The sequence below is a fragment of the Vicugna pacos genome, chromosome 6 (genome assembly GCF_048564905.1).
Source record: "Vicugna pacos chromosome 6, VicPac4, whole genome shotgun sequence".
In the NCBI taxonomy this organism is placed as follows: domain Eukaryota; kingdom Metazoa; phylum Chordata; class Mammalia; order Artiodactyla; family Camelidae; genus Vicugna; species Vicugna pacos.
Genome location: NC_132992.1, coordinates 17,832,533 through 17,860,121, shown reverse-complemented (window position 1 = coordinate 17,860,121; position 27,589 = coordinate 17,832,533). Strand labels below are relative to the sequence as shown.

Here is a 27,589-nt window from a genome sequence, read left to right as displayed (position 1 = left end):
GCCCCTATGTTCACTACAGCATTATTATAATAGCCAAGATATGGAAGCAACCTAAGTGTGCCCATCAACAGATGAACAGATAAACAAGATACACACAAACACTAGAATATTACACAGCCATAAAAAAGTATGAAATCTTGCCATCTGTAACAACATGTATGGACCTGGAGGGTATTATGCTGAGTGGAATAAGTCAGACAAAGACAAATACTGTATAATTCCACTTATATGTGGAATCTAAAAAACAAAACAAATGAACAAACGACAAAACAGAAACAGAGCTGTAGATACAGAGAACAAACCGGTGGCTATCAGAGCAGAGAGGAGTGGGAGAAGGAACAAAATAGGTAAAGAAGACTAAGAGCTATAAACTTCCAAATGCAATATAAGTGAGTCACAGGTGTGAAATGTACACTGTGGGGAATAGTCAATAGCTATGTGGTATCTTTATATTGTGACATATCGTAACTAGACTTATTGTGGTGATCATTTGAAAAGTATGTTGTGTAACAGGAACTAACAGGGTTGTAGGTCAATTTATATTTCAAAAGCAAAGAAACAAACTTAGAAAAAGAGATCAGATTTGTAGTTTCAGAGGCGGTGGGTGAGTGGGACGGGGGAATTAAACAAAGATAGTCAAGAGATACAAGCTTCCACTTATAAGAGAATTAAGTATGAGGGATGTACTGTACAACATGATAAATAAAATTAACACCACTCTATGTTATATATGAAAGTTGTTAAGAGAGTAAATCCTAAGTGCTCTCATCACAAGGAAAATGTCTATGAGAAGATGGATGTTCACTGGGCTTGTGATAATCATTTTATATCTAAGTCAAATCATTATGCTGGACATCTTAAACTTATACAGTGCTGTATGTCAACTGTATCTCAATGAAACTGGAAGAAAAAATTAGAAAATAAATACACACAGAAATCACATATTCTAATAAACATCATAAAATCAAACTGGAGAATATATTTTAAAAAAACTTTAAGGACAAATGCAGAGTCATTTCCGGAGCCCACTTAGTATCTTGAATGCTGGGACCTGAAAAAGAGCAAGTTTAACCAAGCATACCTTGGTAAATGGCAGTACTTTACAGTGATTTTGAAGAGGACTGTGAAGAATTTTCAAGAGCTTTTAAGATTAAAAGTTCTCTGTTATCCTAAATTTACCTAAAAATTTAGGTTTTTTTCTTAACATAAGTATCCCACCATAGTTCTATTAACAATAGTAAGGTTCCCTCAAGCAAGAAATCTTCAAAACTTCAAAGGAAAATATGATTACCTTTTGTAAAATCTGTATCTCAATCTTTCAGGACAAGTTTCTCTCTTTTTTTCCTCTTAAATTTTCTGTTTAGGAATAATCATTCAGACCCCCCCAAATTCCTGAACTCACAATGATCTCAAGGCTTTTCTAGCTGACAGAGTCTCTTGGCTAAGATACTAGAACATTCTTACAGTTTGGAGATTCAAGCTTACAGAGAAAGTGACTTATAGATACTTGTTTCATGGTTGGACTGCACACACACACACAAAAAAAACCCCAGTAGGTATAGAACCAGAAAGTTCTGTTTTCTAAGCTTCTTTTAATTCCATAAAAACATCAATTGAGATATTTGCCTTCTAAAGATAAATAACTGAGGAGAAAAGAATTTAGTTTAAAATAATTAATTAAAATCAGACTTCTCTGGCTTTTTATATGCTCTGAGGACTCTTAAATAACTTAAACACCTACTGATCTTGTGTGATTCCAAGGAAAACAAAATAGGACTGCTAGTTCAGCAACAGTATACAGCAAAAGAGTATGCAATGAGAAATCAGCACTACAATAATCAAAAACACTGCTGTTACATATACTAGCTATAGAAATGACTTATCCTGCAATAAAAGAAGCCTTCCCACTTTATTTAACCAAGTCTATTAACTATTCTTGTGGGGAATACTTTGGAAAATGCTGATATAAAAGCATATCCAAAAATAGGCCAAATTAAAGAAAGTAATTATAAACAAACAAATAAATGGTTTAACAAAATCTACTTTCAACATAAAGCTGTAACATAATGACAGGCCAAAAAAAGCAAAATCAGATATTCTACAAGAAACTATAATTATAAGGGACAAAAAAAATTCCAGTGTTTCTTTACAAACAAAAGAAAGTGACTCTATTTGTGAATGTTCTGCACATACTGTTTTTACTGTTACTGCATTACTTTTACTGTGAACTCATCCTAGAGTTAAAGTCTACTGGTCATGCTTGAAGCAGTCTGTGCTTCAGTAAACACTGAAGTCTCCATTTTCTACGCAGTTAACAGGCACAGGATGCAGGAAATCACACAATGGGCCCTGTGAACAACATTGTATCTGTCATGGTTTAGCAGGAATAACTAAGAATGGGCTCTCCCTGCACTGCAGCTATAAAACGTTATGGTCTCGCGTCACAGTAAGTCAGAGCACAGTTAAAGTGCACGGACAGTACAGAAGTTTGAAGACTCTGCCTATTTAATCTCATTAGCACAACCTGAACTAATGTGGGTTTCAACCCTGAACGGGTCAGTTATTTATACTCAGCCTTCTTAAAAATGTGTATTACTGAGAAATTACAGACAGCAGAATAAAAGGAGATCTATTTTACTATACTCACTTATTTCTCATCTTGTTATATTTGGGGGTATCTGAACACATTTTTTCCTGCATTATAACTTCTGAGGAAATCTTGCATTGAGGGTTACATAATTCTCAATATAACATTTTCTCAGCCTTTGTAACTGCCGCATTAAGGACAATTAACCACTATAGACAATAATCAGAGGGCTTTCTGATTGGCCATTTACTGGCATTACTCTACAAATATTATAGATTTAATTAATGAATAAATAACCGAATAAATGAATGAAGATCGTTTCAGAATGCTTAACTCACTCATAAATATTTAATAAACACCTACCATATGTACTGAGGCAAGGAAAAGTGCTAGGATAAAAAGATGACACTTCTTGCCCTCAAAAGCCTCTATCTGGGAGGCAACAAAATATGTGAACAGATTATTACAATAAAGAACATAGCTGATAATAGTATCCAGAGGAATCACTTTGGTCACAAGTGATCACTATCGTTTGTGATAGTGGCTACAAAGGCTTCTTTCGTGAGAGAATAGTACAACCCCTTCATGATCTCTGAAAGTCAAAGATAAATTCCAAATACTCTTAACTTTCCATTAACTCTCAAGGGTTGAATGTACCACTTTTATTAGCCATTTTTTAAAACTGTGTCTCACTTACATAGCTTACTATCATGATTAGCCTCTGGGTTACCATCCAATAGCAGAAAAAAACTAGCAGGAAATCTGTCACTCTGTTCCACTCACACTAATTCTCTCATCAAAACAAAAAAAAAAGGCCCTCTTTCAAAAGTACTAAACCACCTCATCTACAGATCTAATGAATACATTAAGCTTGTATAGGTAGTACCCTTACAGTCAAGAACAGTTTATAAAAGAAACAGAAGGGCCACCAGAATGTACCTGTCCCAGGCATTCCAGGCAGTGGGTTCTATGCTATCAGCTAAGTTTCCTGTGTTGTGTAGGTAACAGAGTATGCAGAACGGGTCTCATCTATTAACTCCATATCATTTGGATGTCAGCATTTCACTGGCTCATGCTGACAAGGCACTGCATACACTACAAAGAAACACATATACCACTCACTAATATTTCCCACAGAAAAAAACATCTTTGTAAATGTGAGCAATGATGATATATTAACCATTTAAAAATCAGGAATAAAATAAGCCCTTTTCTTTATCCACAGGAGACAATGACAGACTCAACTCTAAATCTTGTTATTTAGTAGTAATTTGCACTGCTGTATATCCAAGGATAGCAAAATAATTCACTTATTTCAAGTAGAATTAGATCTGTCATACTATCCAGGAATAAGCATCTGGACAGGTAAAGGTCTAAACACAGTGTTTAAAAGTTTAAAATCAATTCTTCCTCCATAATTAGTAACATATCTACAGTCATTGGCATACTTACCACACTGACTGAATTTTTCTTTTAGTTTCTGCCAAGTCAAGTCAAAAGGCAGCTAGAATGAAAAAAGGTATTAGTAACAGATAAACAAGGAAAAAAATAATTTTAAGTATCCTTTACATTTAGTTGCTTACATTTCTGACAAATATCTGGTTGCCTTTGGAGCCTATTCTGTCTCTCATTCCGCTTCCCATTGGACCCGATAAAAATCCTCGATCCATATCGATGCTCCTTTCCAGTATAGCTCCTATACCTGGTCCCATTCTATCAAAGCTGGAACTCATCCGATCCAGTCCCATCCCCATTCCTCCAGTCACACTGTTCATGCCACCCATTCCACCACCTGGATTTTCAAGAAGGGAAGGGAGGATTTGGGAGTTCGGTGTTTTTGTTTTAAAAACAGAGGGAAAAGGAGAAGGAAGAGGGAGAAAGAGGAAGGAGAGAATCATTTTTGAGAAAGAAAAGGAGAGAAAAATTAATTCATTTATGTAATTAGATAATATATAAATATAAAATTATTTTCATACACACAATATAACAATCTTCCAAGAAACAGATTTTAATTTGGTATACATTCGGTTAGTTGAATGTTAATGGCTAACTGAATCTGTTAATTCTATCCGCTACATAACAACATTATACATATATACTTCTATAAAATTATATTCTGATCATAAAACATATCATATAAGTTACATGTATTTTCTACCAATTACTTTATCCATTAATGTTACAGTAGTTTTTATCCTCACTTTAAAAAAAAAATACCAAGCTTAGTAATTGTTAGAACAAAGATATATGGGATAAATTCAAATAATTACAACTCCAACATATCAATGTTGCTCTCATTATACTCTCCTACATAATATTCCTTTCCTAGCTTACCTTTCACCTCAGTATCTTCTGTTTCACATACAATTTCTCTTTTCATATCAATTCAATTTTCAATAACCATAGAAAAACCTAACTTTTACTCTCACATTATACAGAACTTGTGGAGACAACAACAAAAAATGGAATCGCACCCCTTTAGCCAGAGCTTGAGACTCTAGCTTGTAGCTCATACCCACTTGGTTCCTACACATCAAGTCCCTGATAACTATTCCAATCCCACTCTTTCTCAAACATATCCTTTTTTCTGGCACCTAATATCCCCATTCTAAAAATGAACATCACCCTCAAATTGGTTTTCTGTGAATAGCAAATATAAAATTAGGGAAACAGAAGTATAAACACTGAGGTGAAAAAGGAAGGCAAGGAAGCTATGATTAACAGGAAAATGGCCAAGGCTGAAAATATTATGAAAAGAAGGGAAAAAATGAGAAGCAAGAGAAAATGGAAGTATCTTCAGCTGACAAAGATTTTTTAATTCACTCTTAGAACGGCTCAAGTAGATTGTGTCTCTTATTTGTGAGATTTCAATTAAAGGAAGTCAATAAAGTACAGAGAGCTCACAGGGACATGGTTCAGGAGAGCTCAGAGACATGGTTCAGTAAGCAATGGAGGTCAAAAACTAAGCCATGTGTTAAGGCTTAATACAAGGTCTAAAACGTGGTACTGGAAACAGATGGAAGAAAATTTGGCTTTCCCCAGTGTTGCAACTACAGTATTTTTGATTCTATCACAGCAAAAGTTTAAGAGGAGATGAAATAAGCACCTCTTTCAATTTTGCCCTCAATCTCAAGAAGTCTCTAGAAGTGTTAGATCTGAGGCAATTTACCTGTGTCTACCAAAAGACACAAGGTGTTCACGATGGAATAAGCTAGTAACTGATAGCAGTTATAGAGAATAAGCTTTCCAAGGAAACAAAGTTGATGCTTAAGCTAAAGTTGTTCCTGACTGACATATGATCAAAGAAATCCCAAGATTCTTTAGTTGGCAAAAAGTTTCTTGAATTGGGTGACAGTTAACACATATTCTGGTGTTAGTTTAGAAATGTCAAACAGCAATAAAACAGAAAAGTTCAATAACTATCAAAGCTTCTCTAAATTATGACAAGACATAATAACATGTAAGAACAAAGTATTACTATACTACAATAACTGCTCTTGCAAAGTTTTTTGCAAGCACTCAAAAATTACTGTAAAATTCTAGTAAAATTTAAACCTACTTATTCCAGATCCTACTGGACCCATGTTAGAAGCTCCTATTCTTCCTGCAAACCCTCCAATCATTGCACTGCCTAAACAAGGATGGAAAGATAATATACTAATTAATTTAAATAATCATACTTTAAAATTCCCAAGGTACTATGCTCTCAGAAGATGTACAACTAAAAAGTATAAATTCTTCCAGATTTAGGGTTCAAATATGGAAGATACTGAAAAAGAGCACCAGTACATTAAAATCCCTAAAGTATTTTTCTTTAATAAATTGCATGAAACATTATAAATTTCCAATTTTTCACACACAAAAAAGAGAATCAAGTTTTGAAAAATATAACCTGTAAAAAGTAAAGGAGAAGTAAACAGCCAACCCTACCAAGTCTACCAAAGGAATCTCCAAAGCCTCGATTTATTCCAATATCACCACGTCCAAAATCTCTTTCCATGCTACTAGTCATCGCACCTCGGTATAGTTCTGAAAAGATTATGCAACAGATTAAGCCTTTTCCAAGTATTATTAATACACAAGTAATCCGTTTAGAAACTTACTGAAACTAAACTGTAAAGACAGCAAAATCACAAATACAAAAAGTCCACGATTTACCCAACTTACCTCACATGCCATATATATCCCAGTCCCATCATGCCTGTCCCCATCCCCAGTGCCCTTACGTTCTCTGTCTTCTGAAAACATTATGGTACCCATTTCTATGTAAAGGGGGAGAATTTTTAATAACAAGGAAAATGAAATGTAGCATACACATCCCACTACATACATTTACCTACCTCCCATTCGGCCAACTCCTCCAAATCCTCCCATGCTATTCATTGCTTCCAGACCACCAAACCCAATTCCTATGGAATAAAGATTAATTTTGAGATTTGACTGTCAGTTGTACAACTGAAAGGTACACTGGGTAAATGTTAAGTCTCACCAGTAAGCTCTTCATCCACCCTACCTTGTGCAGCTGCTCCTTAACATATCACCTTCCATATCCCTTAAGTATGTACCAGGCTCAATTTCTGCTAGCAGTCTTTAGGACATGAGCCAACAATAAACCATGGCTTTTGTTTTCCTTGGAATTCTCAACATCGTTTCTAATTACTAAACATGGTGTTGAGTACATACAAAGAAACAAATGCTTATACATACCTCCTCCAATTCTATTCATTCCTCCAAAACCTGGACCATCCATTCCCATACCTCAAATAAAATACACAGTATGTGCTTTCAGTAAATCTTCTTTTAATGACTAAAGAATGACATAATGCAACACAGCAAAATAGATATCATTGGTTTAGTCACAACGGAATACTAGGGAAGCAGCAGGGCACAGGTGGGATGGTTTACAGCAATATGCTACAGTAGTTGTCTAACCATGAGTCTTCAAAAAGGCCTCTCTGAATATTCATTAGATAAGAAAATAAAAGTCACTGGTCACACATTCAGCTAGAGAATATCCAGGACTGGGTAATTGTTCATTTTCTTTTCAGCTCAAACACATAAATATGACTACAGCAGATTTAGAGATAAGGTCAGAAAACAAGGACTCCTTTAAATATGGCAGCTAAGGGAGCAGTAAAAAATTTAAATAAAAATAGTATGTGTTTAGGAGGGTAGAGGGCCTGAGAGTAAGGGAGAAAATTTCCATCTGTTTAGATCAGAATGATTACCATAACTATCCTTACAATTTTAAGTGTAACTATAGCATCTCAACATTAACAGGAACCAGAAAGCATTTATTAGTCCATCAATTAAAACAGCAATTCTCAAAATATGGTCTGGGGAACTTTGCAGGCCAAAGCTACTTCATTATTCAAATAACACTATTATAATATTATCCAAAAGATGCTGACTGCTTTACTCTCATTTTCTTATAAATGTAAGGTGGAGTTTTTCAGAAACTACTTGATATATGATATCGTAACAAACTGAATGCAGAAGCAAATATAAGAGCTTGTATTAAACCAAACATTAAAGAAACGTACAGAAAGGTGAAACAATACCTACTTTTCTCGCTAATTTTTTACATTGGAAAATACAGTTTATTTTCTTAAAAATTATGTTTATGTTAACAGATAGGGCTTATTACTGTTATTTTATACAAATATGTAATTTTTAAAAATTTCTAAGTTTTAATTCCTAGTACAGTAAATACTGACAAATATAACCACATAAACAAACATTTTGGGGTCCTCAACAAATCTTAAAAGTATAAAAGGGTTCCGAAAACAAAAAGTTTAAAAATCAATCTTCAAAGATAAACTATAGGTTAGGTGAAGAGCTAAACAGCTATCTGAAAGGCTACCTTCCCAACTAAATATTCAAATTTAAATTGCTTATGATATGGTAGCATTTTAGCCATTTCACAAATACTGTATATCCATAATACACAAGGCACAAACTATGTTGAATATTCTCCTTCAACCTTAAAGACATTTCAAAAGCCACAGTGCTAAAAGGCTAGCTAGAACATGGCTGGCCTCAAAGAAATTCTCCTGACCTTTGCCAAACCTCTTTCATGTTTTCTGCTCTCAAGGTTTCATTCCTCTTTCAGACTAAAGCATCATCTTAAATATTCAACTTAAGAGTCTTTTAAACATTATTACAAACTAGTAAATATCTAGTCTAGCAAATGTATCATTTAAAAAGAAATAATAAAGAATACTCACCACTTGGACCTAAGTTTCCCATTACACCACCTATGTTTAACTGGCTGGCACTAATAGGCTGTCCACCTGGGCCAAGTCCCATTCCAATGCCTCCAAGACCACCTAAAACACAAATAAGAATATTATTACCAACTCATGTATGATCAACTAATTGGCACCAAAAATTTTTTAAAGCTATATGCCTATAGTAGTATTTCTAAAATTTTGCAAATTTATAAGTAAGAGCATTGGAATGTAGCACACTGAAGCCTAACTATAATATCACTTATTAATGAAAAGTGTTTTATAAAGCAGGTCCATCTTATACCCTACATAAAGGCATGCTGAAAAAGAGTAAAGAAATACCAAGAGAATTCTGAATAATATTAAATCACCTTATAAATGGCATATATAGCTGAAAATAAGAATCTTTCGGGAATGTGTAGATCCCCTTAAAATCTAAGAAAACTACTTTTAAGATGGTTCAAATCAAACTAAAAAGTCAAAAACCGTTAAACATAATACTGAATACAGCAAATGTTATATTACCTAGTTTTATCACTGACATATTTATTTATAATTACATGGTACCTTAAGTGTTTTCACATCTATTATCCACAGTTGAGGTCACTTTTGAGACCTTAAGTTACTTGTACAATGCTATTCAGCTATGTAATTAAGCTAAGACTAGAATTTAAGTTTTTTGTCTCTAAATCCAGTATTCTTTTTACTTCCCCTCTTAAAATAAACTAATTAAGTTCACTGAAAATAGATTATACGAAGATAATCTGATGAACTTAAAGACTGTGGGCACTGTTCTACTAAGCTTGAGCATGGTTTTATAAAGTTCTTGCTAGTCAATATAGAAATTATTAAGTTGCAGGGGCTGAGAAAAACATATAATATACACATTTTTTAAAGATACATTGTGTTACACTGTAAATATAAACGTGACCTGAATAATCTTTTTCCAGCTCAGTCCCTAAAAAGGGTTCAACTGAAAGCAATAGCCTATCTGACTATCAATGCTCACATCTATACCGAACACTGTTTTCATCTCTAACATCATTCTTCACTAAAAGAAACCAGGACTCCTTGAAAGTAGGTCAATCTCATGACTTGGAACAAGAAAAATCTTCATGGATCTGGGAAATCTTGTTTTTACCAGAAAGTAAGAATATCAGAGGCATAGGAAATGAGGAGACTCCCACTGCTAAGTGATAATAATTTGAGCAAAGGAAGGGTGGTCAGGAGGGAAAAATGGGAAGTTTAATGATGATTAACTTAACTAAAACAAACTGATTCTATCAAAGTCTGTAAGTTCATATTACATCTCAATAGAGAAGAGTATATAAAATCATAAATCTCAAAAAGAACAGATATTAAAGAAATACGAATAAAGGATACTTTTTATCTAAATAAACTGAAGAGTACTAATAGTGGAAAAGTAAATTGGAAGCCCCTACTTTATAAAGCCAGGATCTTAAAAGATTACACTCAGACCTTAAAAGATGACATCCTGAGTGATAAGGTAAACTTGATTGAGGCAGGAAAGGACTGCCCTACAAAGGGAGAACAGGCAGTATTCAAAGACACATAAGCTGAGAATTTTCCAGAATTTATTTTAAAAAAACCCTGAATTCTCAGATAGTGAAAGCCCAACAAATAGTAATCCACACCCACATTGTAATAAAACTGCATGCCAAAGACAAAGATCTTAAAATAAGCTACATGAAGAGCACAGCTTATCTAAAAGAAAGGACAACTCAATTGATAGCTGACTTAATAGCAACAATAGAAGCTGGAAGACCGGAGTACTTTCAAAGCGCTGAAAGAAAACAACTACCTTAAACTAGGTAACTAGTGAAACTATCTCTGAATTTCAGACATATATAGACAAATGAAAATTGAGAGAATTTACTAACAACAGATCCTCACTGAAAGAGCTTTTAAAATACATGTTTCAGGGGAAAAAATTAGTGCCAGTCTATGAAAGCAGAGAAATGATGAGACAAGAAAATGGAAACTAATAATAATGTTTAATCTGGGGATTGAAAAAAGCAATATAGAACTAAAAGAATGAGGAATAACAGTATATAGTTCAGTAGGAAAGTGATTAGGATTAGAGCATTCAAAGGTCACTCTGCTATTGACTAAAAGAATAATTATATTAACTTCAGACTTTATGAAGACATTAAAATATCTGGGATATCACCACTAAAAAAGCAAGACAGGAGAAAAATAAATATTTGTAAAAAGTAGAAAAATAAAACACAAAATAAGAAAATGGGAATTAATCCAAATAAATTCATGAATGTGAATAAACAAAACAAAGCTGTTGTAGCTATATTACTATTAGACAAAAAAGACTTAAAGGTAGTTACTAAAGATGCAATCACCCTATAATGATAAAATCTTGTTCACTAGGAAAATATATCAGTTCTAAACTTGTATGCACATGCTTAATTAGCTTCAAAATTGTTGAAGTAAAAACAAGGAAAAATAGACAAATTCATCATTACAGCAGGGGATTTTACCATATACATCTCTCAATAATTGGTAGCACAAGCAGGCAAAATTATTAGCAGAGATATAATATAAATGGCTAACAAACTTGATTTAATAGACCTATATAGAATGGTGCACTCACTATGCACACCTGGAATACTCATTAAAATGTCTAATATATGAGGCCACAATGCAAAATTCAAATTAATTCCAAAGACTCACAGTCATATAGACCCTTCTATGACCACACTGTTAAGTTAGAAATTAACAAGGAAAAAAAAAAACACATACATTTGGAAATTCAAATACATGACTTAAGAAGAAATCATAATGGTAATTTAATAAAAATCAAATCACAATAAAAGTACTCCTTGGCAAAACTTGTATATAGTAGCCAAATTTATAGTCATAACTACTTGTATTAAAAAGGAGAGCCTGCAAATTAGTGAAGTACACACTCAACTTAAGCAGTCAGGATAGAAGTAAGAGTCTAAACCTAAAGAAACAGAGATAAGGAAATAATAAAACTAAGAGCAGAAATTAAGATACAAAAAATGAAATTGACTTCTTTGAAAGCACTAATAAAATTTACAAATCCCTAAGCAAAACTGAAAAAAAAAAGGAGAAATTTAATTCTTCGGAATTTAAAAAAAGAACTACAGATGTGGCAGAAGTTTAAAGAGACTATGTTATGCCAATAAATCTGAAAATGAACAAAAGTGGTAAAATTCTCCAAAAATTAGAAATTACAATTGACTCAAGAAGCAACAGAAGTATGAACAGTAAGTAGTTAAAACTCTTCCTCCAAACAACACACCAAGGCCAGACAGCTTTACAAATAATTTCCAGCAAACATTAAGAGAACAGATTATTCTAACAGAAAAAGAACACTCCCCAACTTAGTATTGCTTCCAAAAACAAAAAATTCAAATAACCTAAAAACCAAAAATATACAAAATGTGGGGTATTAGTAGTTAAAATGAAGGAGCTAGAGCTGTACCCATCAACATAAATGAATCTCAAAAACAATGTTAAACCAACAACAGCAAGCTGCAGAATAACATGTACGATATAATGTCACATTAAATTTTAAATCCAGCAAAACAATTTCATATAACGCTTATGGATGCATAAATGTGTAATCAAACTATTAAAACCTAGAAGACAAACACTACTCAGATACCCTCTAGGTAAGGTATCTGGTGGGAGGTGGCAGGGGAGGAGAATCTCAACTTTATCTGTAGAATCTTAAAGAAAAGATTTTAAAGAAAAATCACCTAAAACAAATATGGTCCATGACAGCTACATGAGTGATTTTATATTTATCTATATATTTTAAATATTTTATAATAAAAAACTTTGATAATAACGAAAGAAAATACAATAAAATAGTAACAACAAGAGCTAGTATTTACCGAGTACTTACATTATACCAGAACGTTCTAAGTGCTTTATGTGTCTTATATATTGACTCATGTAATACTCATGACAACCCCATGAAGTATATACTATCAGCCTCCTCATTTTGCAGATGGGGCACTGAGGCACAGATGTTAAGTATATTACACTGCTGTTTTATAATCCTTTGGGAAACAATTGGATAATAATGAACATACCCAAGAAGCTATAAATACTCCAGGATATCTAACTTAAGGAAAAAATCAACAACATACCAAAGATTTGTATACAAAAAGAAAGGAAAAGAAAAAGAAAAAAAACTGTTGGTGATTAAAGGAAAAAAAAGTTAAAACACTTAAATATGCATAACAGTGAAATAGTTATGGAGCATCCATAGGAGAAACTACTATATAGCCAATAAAAAATATTTGGAAAGAATTTTCAACACTGAATAATGCTTATACTCTAATGTTAAACAAAAGACACAAAATTATTTATATGGTAGTTCTCAATTATGTAAAAAAGCATATATGCAGAAGGAAAATCTGGAAGAAAATGCAAAGAAGTGTTATAATGAAGGTCACTCATGTGTGGTAAAATTACAAGGACTTTCTTCCCTCCTCATGTATGAGCTTACCAAATTTTTTAGTATATATAGCTTTTATAATCAGGAAAAACTACAAGAAGAAAAAAAAGTGGCACGTATGTATGTTCTCCATCTTCTTACTCAATTTGCCAAACTATCTCCATAACTCCAAACACTAAACTATGGGCAGCTGGGCACGTATGTATAAAAATAAAGAGTTCTGCTTAGTATGTAATAAAATTGAAAAAGAATAATAATATGTATTATTTCTTATAATAGCTTTTACTTACGTGGTAATTGTGGTGTTTTACTATCATGTGAACGGTAGTCTTCATGAGGGACAGACTTGTCATCCTAATTGCAAAAAAGTTTATTTTATGGTTAATATATAACTAAAAAGATTTGTAATGTAGAGGAGAGCAGATAAAACATTTGAAGAAGTTAGGGAGCTAAAGTGATATACAGGAACTCACCATTTTCACATGCATAGGTCTATCAAACAAAAACTGCCCATTGAACATAGCTGTTGGTTCAGTCAAGGAAAGCCAGTTAAGATGACTACAAAATTATACTTGAACATAAACACATTTTTAATCAGATTATCTCTAATATTTTAATCAACATCTTTAAAATTTTACTTATTTGTATTAGTCTCTTCCATATATTCAAAGAAAAATCTTCAATTCTTTGCTTTATAGTTTTATTTTATAATTTATAAATAAAATATAATCTTTTAATTCAACCATGAAAAAAGAAAATTAACAAGGCTTTATTTAAAGCAATTGTATTAATGTACAGTGGATTATGTAACTGTCAACAGCATGTACATATATACAATTAGTTGTGGCAGGAAGAGAAAGTAGAAAAAAGTTCATACCAGGCCTGTACAATATGGCTAATTCAAGTTTTAAGAGTGACTTTAGTACTTGGACATAGTAAAGGTTTTATGTGCTGGAGACCAAATTCTAATACATATTTCTAAGCCAGGCAACCTTAAATTCCATGATCCCCCACAAAATGTTATTAAGCTTCTTTAACCTTATTAAGTAATACTAAAGTGTAAATCAGGATACAAATTGCTTGAACTGCTTCAATTGCTTGTTCAAAAGTGACTGTGCCCATTCCTCTGCTCTTGCCATCTTTGTCTTCTTTAATATCTGCCCGCTTTACAGTTCCAGCTATGCTGAACACTTCCTTTAGCTTCTTCCAACCAACTTTGAAGTCAAGCTTAATATAAAATTATATAAAGTTACATACCTAATAAACCCCTCTCCCCATAAATAACACAAACAAATCTTTTCTAAACTCTCAAAAATATGAAGAACCATAATTCTTATTAAATAGTATATCAACAGTATTCAAATAAAAACATCTTAAGTTGTTAAAGATCAGTTAAGCCACATCTGTGTTGTTCCTCACCCTTAATTTTTTTTAATTCCCAAAACAGCCTGCTCAATCCTGTTTTGAAACTTTCATGTCTACTTTTACTGAGAGAAATTCAGATTTTTGAAAGTATTGTTGATATCACTGACGTTCAAAAGCTTAGCACAAACAACAAACCAGCTACAATGTGCACATTCACAAAGCTAAAGAAAGAAATCCATTTACCAATATGAACAAAACCACATATAATAAACATAAATAATTTCAAGAACTGCTTAAGTGTTTATAAATTCCACAGTTCTCTTTTAAAAAATCCTGAATACTTGTATTTACAATCTCACCTTATATGTATAGACTTAAATTGGGTTTTTGAGTTTACAAAAATTACTGTTTCATATACTTCAGTTAAAAGTAGACAAAATGCTCCATAAGCCTATGGTCCATTCATCTAACTAAATGATCTCATGATTAGAACTAAATTATCTGAACAGCAAAATTTTAGAATAAAGCTTAAACTTACATTAGCAACAAAAATTGTGGAACCAAGTCTACCAGCCTGCAAATTACTGATAACCTCAGGAGGAATGTTTGGATTATTGAGAATGGAAGGTGGTAAATTCATCAATCCCGATCCCATATCGGGTACATGTCCTCCTGGAAATGATCCTCCTGTTCGTTGCAATGCCCTACGAGCATTTTCTCCATCAGGATCCTATAACACACATTGAATGTTAAATGCCACTAGATACGTAAGTAAGTCTGTATCTCTAAAATAACAACTTCAAATTCTATAGCAGCTATCCCAACTGGCTCAAATTACGGGCCCTCTTGAAGAGTGAGCTTTTTTCTCATCCAGAGAATTCAGTCCCATAAAAACCTGTGGACAGACAAAAGATTTCAGTCTCCAGGGATATCAATTAAATACCTCTTTCCAATCACTAAAGTCACTTAAGAACTTGAAATTAGTTTAATTTTGCCCTCATAGAAGTATACATGTATATAGCACATATGCATAAATCCAAACTCAAAGAGGAACGAAATACTTACTGTGACTCTTTTCTTTTCAAAATGCAGTAGTGGTGAATTCTTACCACTAGATGCCCAATGCAATGCCAAATTCACACTACTTCAAAGTTTTCAACAGCAGAACAGACTGTTAGAAAACTCAGGAATACTGGGGTAAAGGGGAACTGTTACAATGTATAAATTTCATTCCTGAACAAAATGCATTATCCACCTTTCAACCTCTCTCCAACCTCAACAGTGATTATGATCTGAGATGGAGGAAGAAGGGAGATAAAGAAAGGCTAAGTGTCCAAAGAAAGAATGGTACTAAATATTGTTTGTTTTTTTTTCAGTACATTAACTTTATAAGAAATATTCTACCTTCAAACAAAACATAAAAAGTAAGTTTAAACATACTTCTCACTCATCTCACTAGGTAGAGTACAAAAAACAAACAAAAACCACACAAACACACAGATAGCCTATCATCTGCAATACCAGATGAGTATGATATATGAAACCATCAACCCTACTCTGCTGGCCTCAGCCTAGGAATATTGATAAAAAAAGAAGGCTGAATGACTTTAATAAATTTTCTAGGAAGGCTGGGAGACTAGACGGTGAAGTGAATGTAAGAATAAAGGTATTCTGGCTTCCAATGTATTTCTTCACCATGAAGAAATAAAAAGAAATACAAAAGCAAAGAAATAAATGCTTTGAAGAATGCCATAAAACTTTTTAAGTTAATAAATAATAAATGCTTCAGGTCTAAGGTTTCAAAAATTTACACAAATACAAAACTTAGAATAATGGATACTATGGAGGGAAGCAGTAGGATATAGCATGGAAGAGGCTTTATGAACCACTAAGACTGTCCTTAACATCTTAATATTAATAAAGCATATTGCTATATTTTTGTTTTTATATGTGACACATATAAATACATGTACACACAAAAATATAAACACATATCATGTAGAATATACAAACTATAATTTATATAAAACTACCTACTACATGGCATGGCTTTTATTTCTCTTTTCCCTTAGATGTCAGCCTGCCAGTCATTGTCTGCTATTGCTATGAGAGGGCCTATAATAAGTTTACAACAGCTACTAACCCTCATTTAATTAAATTAAAAATGCAAGTCTAATATCTGTTAATGAACTTTGGAAATACACTTTTTCCTAGACTCAAACTACTATTTCTCAACACTGACACTAGCCACCATGTGTAAATCAGGTAATGCCAAGAAAGGGATCTTTAGAGATAGATATTAATCCAAAAAAGTTAACTGAATAAAGAACACCTCATCATTTAGCTAGGCTAAACGCAATCATTTCTCTCATTAAGAAGTTAAAAATGGAAGTATCCTACATCAACCTGGATCACAGAATTCTATTACAGGGTCTCTGAAATATTACTGAGGATCCACAATGTGCTAAAACTTAAAAGAACATCAACAACATCGGCTTGGTGTTAGCATCCAATAAACTTTTTTTCCAGTTAAAAAGAAAGACACAGAATCTGTAACACTTATCTTTTGAAGAGGAATAGGAAATACCATAAAAAAGCAAGTCATAATCATAAAAATAATAATTTCCAAAATGGTGGCTCTTCTACAAATGTCACTCTTGTGGGAAATTATTAGGGTATCAACACATTTCTGGAATATTAGTCCTGGCTTATGCACAGAAATTACCTAATCAATGCCTGGCACAGACTACAACAGTCTAAACTCTCTCTACCAATTCTCTATTTCCTGGTTAAAATACTTAAAAAAAAATAAAATAAAATAAACTCTCAGACTCAAGCAGAATTAGAGAACTTCAGAAGCTGACTCCAAAAAATGAACATGGGAGACTTGTATGTGGGATACTTGTATTTGTCAGCAGCACGGTCTTTAAGCTATTATCGCTATCCAGGAACAAGAGACCAAGGACCAGTAACATTCCCACCTTGGACAGGAATAACAACAAAATTATTGTTACTGCTAACATTTATTACGTAGTTACAGTATTTTCAGCACTATGCTCAGTGCTTTATATAATATCACAATTGTAACAAATAGTTAACATTTATTAAGTGTTTTACATATATTAACTCTGAATCCTCTGACACTATCATATAGATTCTAATATTATTCCCATTTTAGTGATAAGGAAACAAAGAAGTAGAGCGGTCAAGTAATTTATCCTGGGTCACACAGATTCTCTAATGCCAGAGCCTGAGTTCTTTTAATCCTCATAAATGTATTTCATTAATCCTCATAAAAACCCTCCAAGGTAAGTATTATCAGCAGTACTATTACAATTACTAAAGTTTAGAGAATAAGTAACACCACTAGTCACACAGCTAGAAAGTGATGGAGCTGAGACTCAAACTAATACTATACTAGATTAAACTGTGACTGACAGTACTGTTCTACTACCAATGATTTGCATCCATGTTGGTAGACTCTTCGAGGTCCCCAAATTATATCCCCTATCCTTTTTTAATACAGACTTTAGCAAGGATATATACATAACAGGTCCGTGATCAAACTATTCAGTTAAGAGTAACAATATAAACTAAAGAAACACATGAAAATGACTGCTATTCAAGCTAATGACTTCCAAGGTAAATTATACCTAATTGTAAACAGTTTTTTATGTATCCTCTGATCATTCTTTTGTCAACATAGTTATACTGCTGTAATTCCATACAAAAAGTAACATTTCCATTTTAGGGGTTTCCAAGTTCCAGATATAAATGAAGCTAAAAGATTTATAACTTCTCTTAAATTTTAATCTGGCATAATTTCAGGTCAATTTTATTAAAAGTATTTATCAATTTTATTCAAATCCATAAGGTGTTTGCATTATAAAGCAACATTTAATTATCAACTACAAAAATATCTACAATATTTCTCAAATCAAACTACATAATCTAAAAACTGAAAATGTCTATACCAAATAAAGTCAGAACCTGAAGTCTGTCATCTTTAAATTTCTGTGTCATATTAACTTTTTAAAATCATGCACTTCTGTTTATAATCACTTGGAACAAATCAAATATATAGGATAATGGCCTAAGGGCAAATAGGAAATCATGTACAAGCAAAACTATCACCAATTAAATAATGCTTTAATAAGCATCTATGCTTTAAAGAATATTGCAATCAGGTATCATTTCCAGATGAAAATCCAAAGAAAACATGTCCTTATATTCAAATGTTTAAGTTACTCTGAATATAAGAAATTTCTTACCTCTTTAATATTCAAGGGTCTTCCACTAAGATCATATTTGTTCATAGTTTCTAGTGCTTTCTTTACAAATTCTTCATCTTTGAATTCAACCACACTTAATAGGGAAAAAAAATTATAGGAAAAGTTTATATACTATGATTTTTTTTCCAATAAGAAGTTTAAATTTGACTTAAGATACTTAAAAAAAAATTCTTACCCACAACCCTATATCCAGGTAGATTTGTCAATATATGCAAAAGAAAAAAAGTTTTGGATCAGTAGATGAAGTTAATGGTAGATTCTAACATTTAAATCATTAAAAGCAAGCAATAATACAATTATTTTTTGTCTTTTAAACCTCCAGAACATAACAGGCAAGTGATCACAAATTTTTTGTAAATTTTTAGATCTATCCATTTAAGATTGTAGAATCTAGCATTTAACAAACTTGGAGCACATTTTTACTTTTAGCTGACTCTTATTTAAAACCAAAGTAATGTCATCACATAAATTCAATCAAAAGTAACTCAAGGAAATAATTGAAGGCTCTCATATACCTATCCTTACATTATTACAAATATTTTCAAAAGATATACAGTGCATAAGCAGTTTTTAATGTAAAATTTTCAATTTTATTAAAATTAAAATAAGAAACATTAATTTTTAACAAAGTTCTCTATTCAAGAAAACTGGCTGCATACATATTAATAGCATCCAGCTGTAACTATGTAAAAAAAAAATCTATGCCAAAGAAAAAAATAAGTAGAATTGTTTAAAAATAATTTCTTGTCATTATTACTGCTCAAAGTGATAACAAAGTTTTTATTTCTCAAGCACCCAACTGGTTTTTACTAGTATAATTAAACATTATCAAAAAGCTTCCCGTTCTATTTCTTCATTACACTGCTTTCTTGTTGCTAAAAATAAAAAGTTTACTATCAACCAATTCCTTCTATGTCAATTTAATCATCAATGTTATTCATACCAATTGATCAGAGCACTGCCTCTTATGTAGTCCTGTAGGCTACCAAATTAAGCTCTTCAGTGTAAGATTCAAACATATATTCTGAGTTAACACCTATAAGCTATAGGCCTTTCATAAAACTCTTGGGAAATATTATCAATTCAGTGACTTTAAAAATATCCTAGAAGACATCAAAACACAACAAAAAAAAAATCCTGTATTAAAATCTTTTGGCTACGAAGAAGCATTACCTTAAAGCATTAGAAAAATGAATGCCCTTTATGAGCATTTACAAAAACCATCCCTTCAAGGCAGCTGATTTGGTTTGTATAAGTGTCAGACTTGCTAGTATAAAGCCTCAAATCTTGCATAATAAAGTAAAACAAAATGAAACTTAAGTTTCCAAAAACTGGTACAAGTATTTACAAAAAGTAAACCGCTGAGGAACTTTTAAACCTCAAGCAGATTATTGCCCATAGCACTTACCCTTGATTTTCCTTCCGCATCCTTAAAGAGCTCCACGTATGTAACCTCACCAACTACATAAGACATACAAAAGGAAGATACCAAGAAACAATACATTTAAACACCAGTATCTTGCTTTACTGCACACCTGTGCACAACTCTACAGAAAAGCACCTATTATTCACCAACAATCAAAACCAGACCAACATACCCTCCTTCAATGGCTATATAAATTTAACTAATTTTCAGAAGTGTACATCATCCACATTCTCTAAAAAAGCTAACAACAATATTAACCTAATTCATGCTACAGATCATATTTTGGCCAGCATGATATAGTTGGTGAACAAATGCACATATACATACAAATTGTCCCTTAGCCTATCATATTAAAAACATCAACATTAGCACTTTTCAAATAACTTTGGTCGCCTACACACAACAGCTGTTTTAAGGTGACTTTCTACCTGAATGTCTTCAATCATGTTTGCCGTCTGTAAACTAAGTTTACAAGTCATGCTTCACAGCAAGCCACACACTTTCTAAATAAAGTCAATGAATAAAACCAATCAAATAGTTGTCACCTTACAACAGATACACCAATGCAAATTTTTAAAAATTTATTAGAAGAGATCAGCCTCAAAACCAAGTACATAGTTTGCAGGACTGTTGAAACTCAATTTTTCAAGAGATAACAAAACTCACTTTTACAAGATCAAGTATTAAAATTATTTTTCCCCAAAATCAACCATGTATATAAAATGAAGGTTTTCAGATTATTCTGAAAACAAAACTGCAACAGCAGTAACGCAATTTTAGTATAGAACTGCAGAGACAGCATCATGGCATTCATGACAATGCAAACAAAATGAATTCCACAGCCAGATTCCAGACTCCACCAAGAAAATAACAAAACAGCTTTTGGGAGAAAAATGATCAGACCTTATTATTCATACATTAACAAGCTAAATGTATTGCTTACCTAATGCAATAGTCCTTTAAAAATCTATAAAAACTTCAACTAGACAAAGCAATCACATTAACAAAATTCTTGGTGGCATGCATATACTGGGCTCACTACTATCCCACTAAAATGGCAAAAAAAAAAACCAAAACCTTCATTTATCCAGACTACCTTATAATGAAATTGTGTCAAGTGAAAGAAAAGGAAAAGTTTAATTTATATGTCAAGAAATAAACAAAAATCAATTTTTTGAGTCTGTGTGGCTAACAGGAATAAAAAAAAGTTTGCTTAGCTCCCTCCCCGTTCTATATGAAGATTATCCAACAATGGGTTTATCAAAAAGTTACCTTTTTCTCTCATTAGATCTTTAATGGCTTGCCATTTCATGTCATACGGGATGTTGCTAATAAAAACTCTGTTACGATTTGGACCCTTCTTTTCTCCAGTGCCTGAATTCTTATCTTTTGAATAAGGATGAAATCTATTGGCCTTCTTATTTCCTGTAGATTTTTCTTTTAATTCAGATTTCTCTTCTTTGATTGATTCATCATTCTCCCTGTGAATCAAAACCAAACCGAAACAACAAAAAGAAAACCTCAGTGGTGCTTGCAATAATGGAAGTCTACATTAAATAAATATTTCATATTTATCACTTCATCTCACAAAATTCTCCCCTAAATTCGACCTCAGCAAAGCAGCTGGGGAGTCAGCCTACTGGCTTTCAAATTACCTAATGCCTTTTCAAAGCAAGGATTTGGGCATATTACCAAACTTCTCATTTAACAATCCTCCTTTTTTCCGTATTAAATAGCTGCAGCATCCAAACACTCACTCAGTTCTTATCATACTACTTAATAAATGTTACTAGAACCTAACAAGAGGGGAAAATGGATGATTTTATTCCTAGAGTATATTAAAACTGCCACCTTTAATGGAGAATTAACTTTCTGGGCCTTATTCAGAACTCAGAATTTACAAAATGATGCCCTGAAAAAGTTCACCTCTTAAGGGTTAATGGTTTCCTTCTGAACTTTTCTTCTCCATTGCTTAAAACATAATTAAAGCACAGTTATATCTATCTCTATCTCTATTTCTATCTAACTCTCATAAAACTCCTAATTTTTGTTTACTGCCAATTTTGATCAACATAGAAAATTGGTAAGGTATCCTACTATTTTAATGCTCAGTATTTTCTGTGTTTTAACCTATAAACTAGGATAGGGTACTTCATAGAATCATGCCATTTTCATTAGTCGTATTACCTAAAATGATGGGATAGGATGGAGGAAGGAAGCAGTACTTAAATGCAACATGAACCAGAATTTTATAAATCTACTTTTTAATGAGGTCCTAACTGAAAAAAGAGAATACTTAATTTGTAAGATCGTAATCACATTACAACTGCATGATACTATTCACCAAGCATCTGTAACATGTAAGTATACACTTACAGGAAATCCTAAAGATAAAAATCTCGACATACATTTTTAAAATGCAATTTATTTTTCAAAAGTGATCTTTTTTTTTTACAGAAGTTAACAATTTCTTTTAAGCCACTAATTACTCTAGTGAATTTTAAAGTATTTAATTAAAACTTTGATTTTAAAGCAATTTTTCACAAACATATACTAAGAAAAATCTCTGGGAAGAGCTGTCCAGGAATCTAAATCTTTTAAAGCTTCCTGGATTATTCTGACAACCAACCAGGCTTCATAATCCAGGCTCTATATTATCTTCCAAGCCAAGAGGCTGTGGGAATCTACACATTGTAGTGCTCCACACACATCTCTTTACTATAGTCACTCATTCCACATTATATTGAACTTTTCAGACATCACTGTTCTGAGCAGTTAACAACACAGCCATAAATATAGTATGTAAAACTGTATGGTATCATCAGCAGCATCTATTATGGTAACAAGTGCTTGATGAACATTAATTTTTGACTTAATAAATAATAGTCAACTAAGAACCCATACTCATCTGAGCACAGATGATGCCAGAAAAACACTAAAATCAAGGAAGACACATTAGGGCCAAACATGATTTGCCACCTTTCCAGACCTTGACAGGGACATCTTCACTATTAAATATCTTCCCTCATCAGAAATGGCATAGCTGGAAGTGGTCTTCTCAACTGTCTGACTCTAGCAAGTACCTACCTGTCTGAACAGAGTGGTACTCCTGTGAATGACAGCAAGCAGCCAAAAGGCATAGAGGCCTTTTCTCTGGTTCTGAGTACAGTAGATACAAGAACAAAGTCTTGTTTTTTATTCCTTAAAGAACCTATTTACACAGTAGGCTGAATTCAATGAATATTTTAAAAATAACTCTTTGTTCAGGTGACTAGATATCTATGTAGTCTGTATCAAAATACTCCTTCCCCTGCCTATCTTCTTCCTGGATGAAACCAATTGTGAAGACTGCACAAAGTTCTGAAGTACTTGCTATGTCCCTTTATTCTTACGTGGATATTATAAGCTTACAACAATCTGACAATTCCATTAAATAGCTGTAATGTTATATAGGATATGCTCGTTAAAGTATTTACTCAAAGGATGACAAGAGGGAGAGATTCCTTCAAGTTTTCCCCAATTAGTGGCATCTTTAATGATACTGCTAATTTACAATGTATAAATTAAGATTATCTATATAAGGTGGATCAGTTTAGTTGCTAGAGGTATAGCCTGATTATTAAGAAACTAAGCTATAATTACTCAATTTCTGAACTCATTTTCTATGTCATAAATACACTATGGGAAAGACAGTAAAGATACACGTGAAAATTCTTAGGGAAATGACGCTACATAATATCAAAATATTGGCACTATACCCAGAATTCCACATGATCATTCCCAAACTATTCATCTAGTAATTTCCAAACTATACATTTTGATGTACTTGAAATAAAGACTGTGATGATTCTAAGACAAAAACATTATACACTCTTTTTTTTTTCATTATACACTCTTAAGACTGATTTGTATCCACCCAAATTAACATCATTTTCTGAAAAATATCAACATCAAATGAGGACATACAGTTTTAATGAGATATTAAAAGCATAATGCTACAGTATGAGATCCAAAATAAAGCCCAATTCCATTCTTAACTCCTAATACGATAAAAAAAAAGTACTCTATTTCAAACTCTATACTTTGCACCAATGCTTAATATTTTACACAAGCACTGTTATACAAGCACCATTATACAAGTATCATAATATAATTCTCAAGCGCTAAATGTTCTAAGGTGTTACTTAGTCACACATGGAAAATGAAGAGTTATAATACTGCTATTTTCCCTCCCATTCACGTAAGGGCTAGTATACTATTTTGGCATAAAGACAAAGACTAGACCTGGGAAACATTTTTAATTTCTTGTCAAAAGATGTGAACATGCCGAATAAATCCTCTGTATATGAGTTTCGTGATCATAAAAGTTCTCTTCTGTTGTTCTTAAGGGCTTACTGGGCTTTTTAAAGTAATAGGGCTTGGGGATACAAAAATGAATAAGACACAAGGCTTACTGGGCTTTTTAAAGTAATAGGGCTTGGGGATACAAAAATGAATAAGACACAGGTGTCTCCATCCTCAATTACTATGGATTAACCTCAGTAAAAATCATTTGTCTTGATGACAAGCAGCACTTTGTTTACTTCTAAGCAATATAGATTTTAAGGCAATATTTGGTGATTTTTTATCACCTCTATGAATTCTTATCATTAAAAATATACAGTAAATCACCTCAAGGTTTATGTGTTGGGTTGTTAACTACTCCAGCTGGTGCACAGGGTCAAAAAAGGTTGTTAGATTGGTGCAGGTAAATGTTCTCAGGTATTAGTGACCCAAGCTGGACTATTATATGCTCTTAAGGAATAGACAGCACAAGAAACTCCTCTGACAGTAAATTAGCCTCTTTATTCAACTTCTGGGTAAAGAGGAAGGGAGAGAGATGAATTATAAGCAATATGAAAAGAATCTATGTTTATATTTACTGGTAACATTTCTTAATGTCTTCACCTTACATTTTCCTCTTCCTTAATCAGAAGTGAAGGGGATTCTTTTCCCACTTGTGTCCTCTCCAGTCTACCTAAACCTCAATGAGACATTAAAAGGGATTACAGCCTTTTAGATCTGATGGCGATTTAGATACTAGCTTTATCTGTACCAACACTATTACACTAATCATACTCAAGTATAGTAGGGTTTCAAGGCTGGACTTCTTATTCCAGAGGAAAGAGTGGTAGGCCCATATTTAGATATAAACAAAAAGCCCTTATTGTAAATTTACCATTCCACTGGTTTTCATTTGTTTATGATGCCAAATCTCGGAAAGCCCACATTTTGGCAAGCGGGGTAGAAGGTGCTTCTCTCACTTTCTGGTTCTTCAGTTACTAAGGTGCACCACATTCCACCTGGGAACAAACTCCACTGCGGTCAAATCTTGTATACCTGTACCTCTATTTTGCCTAGAAGATGCCGCCTGTCCTATTCAAACCCATCTGACAGCAAGAGTCTCACAATGGAGCTGGGAGACCTACCTTATCTTACCTGCAATAAACCCTTAAACAGACTGGTTCAGGTCTTACCATACTGTTCCAAACATTCTTGTACAAAAGAGAAGCAAGAACTTTTACCTTTCCTATTGTAGAGTGAACATACGCTCACTACTTTCTACTCTGAGGCATAACTGAGGGAAGGAAAAGTACGTTTTCACTAAATTATTAATGTACTTTCTTCAAGTTTAAAGAGCTGGGCATATGCAAATAAATGCCTTATTTCATATCCCCCTATATAACAAGAACAAAGGAGAGCACAGCATTTCCTTATAACTAGAAATGATTATGGATTCCAGTTGACTACATTCTTTATTGGCTCTGATGGCAGCTGCAATCTTAAAAGAAGTGGGGTTTTCCTCAATTAAAAAAAATCTTACTTTACCATTTTACCAAAATTAAGAGCCTACTACCACACTGAGCTTTTTTAAAATAGCCTGCATGGCTGACAAACATGGGGGGGTGGCGAGGGCGGAGCAAGGCAACACGCACAGTTCCCTTTTTAAAGTACCTCTCATCGATTCAAGGGAAACACAATGGATTCAGTCTCACAGCCTATTACTAAACTTCCTCTTGGTATCTAGCAGTTAAGAAATGAACGCACACTTTAGAAAACAAAACAGTAAACTTATAAAGCTCAGAAGGAGGCCGGTGAGATGGGGGGCTATCCCTTTCACAAACGTTCTCGGTGGTTAAGAGGAAATGTCCGATGATGTCATCCCTAGTTACTCCCTAGTGATGAACACTAACTACTGGCCTTTAAAAGGGGGACCATTTTCCTGCATACCGCGGCGGCGCGGAGCTCCGCTCAAAGGTCCTCCAGCCGAAGCCAGGAAAGAGGGGGTGACTCGCGGTCTTGGGCCGAAGCAGCGGAAGAGCGCCGGCCCCCCGGCCCGCACCCAGGCTCCCCCGGTTCGGGGCGGGCGGGCCGGCAGGGCCTGGGAGCGGGCCGGCTGCACCTGCACCTCCCGCCGCCCACGGCCCGGGGACGGCTACCCCCCACCAAGGCTCAGCCCGGCTTCAGGCCCCCGCCCCCGGCCCACTTCCCGCCCCCCAGCTAGTCCCGGTCCCCAGAGGAAAAGACAATACATTTTAACGCCATTGGAGCTGCTGCTGTGCTGCGGCGGCTGCTTCTCCTGCTCCGGGGGGTGAGGTTCTCGCCGGGGCTCGCCCGGCGGCTCCGCGGGCTGCTGATGCGGGCTGTCGTTGCCAGCGGCCCTCAGCACCTCGGGCTTGTCGGGGTCCGCCATCCCGCCGCTACGGCCTCCGCCTCGGCCGCCTGCGCTGAGGGGGCTCCGACCGCGACAATGGCGGCGGCCGGGGAAGCGGTAACGGATCCCGATTTGAAAAGGCCCCGAGCGCTCAGTTGCCCGGATCTCGCGAGAACCGGTCGGGGCTGGGAGACTGGGAGATGGTGTGAGCTGGATGTGGCGGGGGCGGGGGTGGGGGGCGGCACTGCGAGGGGAAGGGAGGGATGGGGTGGCGAGTCAGGGCCGCTGTTGCCGCAGTCGGCCCTGCTCCAGGCTGGGGAGGGCCTGGCTTGCCCAGAAGCCGCTGGTGGGGCCGTGTTCTGACCACCAGCCCCCTTGTCGCCTAGCACCCAATGGGGTCTTCGCTTACAAAAAAAGTCGACTCTGGGTGTTAGAAATCCCTAGGGCTCAGAAACCCAGATTATTCTAATCATTCTATATAGGGGCAGTTTAAATTAGAGAAGCACACACTGCTCTGCATCTTTAAA

General features: G+C 34.3%; 1 protein-coding gene across 1 annotated transcript in view; it reads right to left on the bottom strand.

Annotated features, from left to right (window-relative positions):
- MYEF2 (myelin expression factor 2) overlaps window positions 1-27,219 on the bottom strand; it is a 35,651-nt gene extending 8,432 nt beyond the window's left edge. The window contains exons 1-16 of the mRNA XM_072962492.1: window positions 26,941-27,219; window positions 21,641-21,849; window positions 20,351-20,403; window positions 19,118-19,125; window positions 18,922-19,015; window positions 15,189-15,380; window positions 14,359-14,512; window positions 13,759-13,808; window positions 13,576-13,639; window positions 8,815-8,916; window positions 7,295-7,345; window positions 6,928-6,996; window positions 6,518-6,616; window positions 6,147-6,218; window positions 4,171-4,379; window positions 4,040-4,091 (exon numbers count right to left, since the gene is read on the bottom strand). Of these exons, the coding sequence (XP_072818593.1) occupies window positions 4,040-4,091; window positions 4,171-4,379; window positions 6,147-6,218; window positions 6,518-6,616; window positions 6,928-6,996; window positions 7,295-7,345; window positions 8,815-8,916; window positions 13,576-13,639; window positions 13,759-13,808; window positions 14,359-14,512; window positions 15,189-15,380; window positions 18,922-19,015; window positions 19,118-19,125; window positions 20,351-20,403; window positions 21,641-21,849; window positions 26,941-27,101 (1,639 nt within the window). The 5' untranslated portion in view covers window positions 27,102-27,219. The remainder of the gene's footprint in view (window positions 1-4,039; window positions 4,092-4,170; window positions 4,380-6,146; window positions 6,219-6,517; window positions 6,617-6,927; window positions 6,997-7,294; window positions 7,346-8,814; window positions 8,917-13,575; window positions 13,640-13,758; window positions 13,809-14,358; window positions 14,513-15,188; window positions 15,381-18,921; window positions 19,016-19,117; window positions 19,126-20,350; window positions 20,404-21,640; window positions 21,850-26,940) is intronic.
- Between the last annotated feature and the right edge of the window lie 370 nt (window positions 27,220-27,589).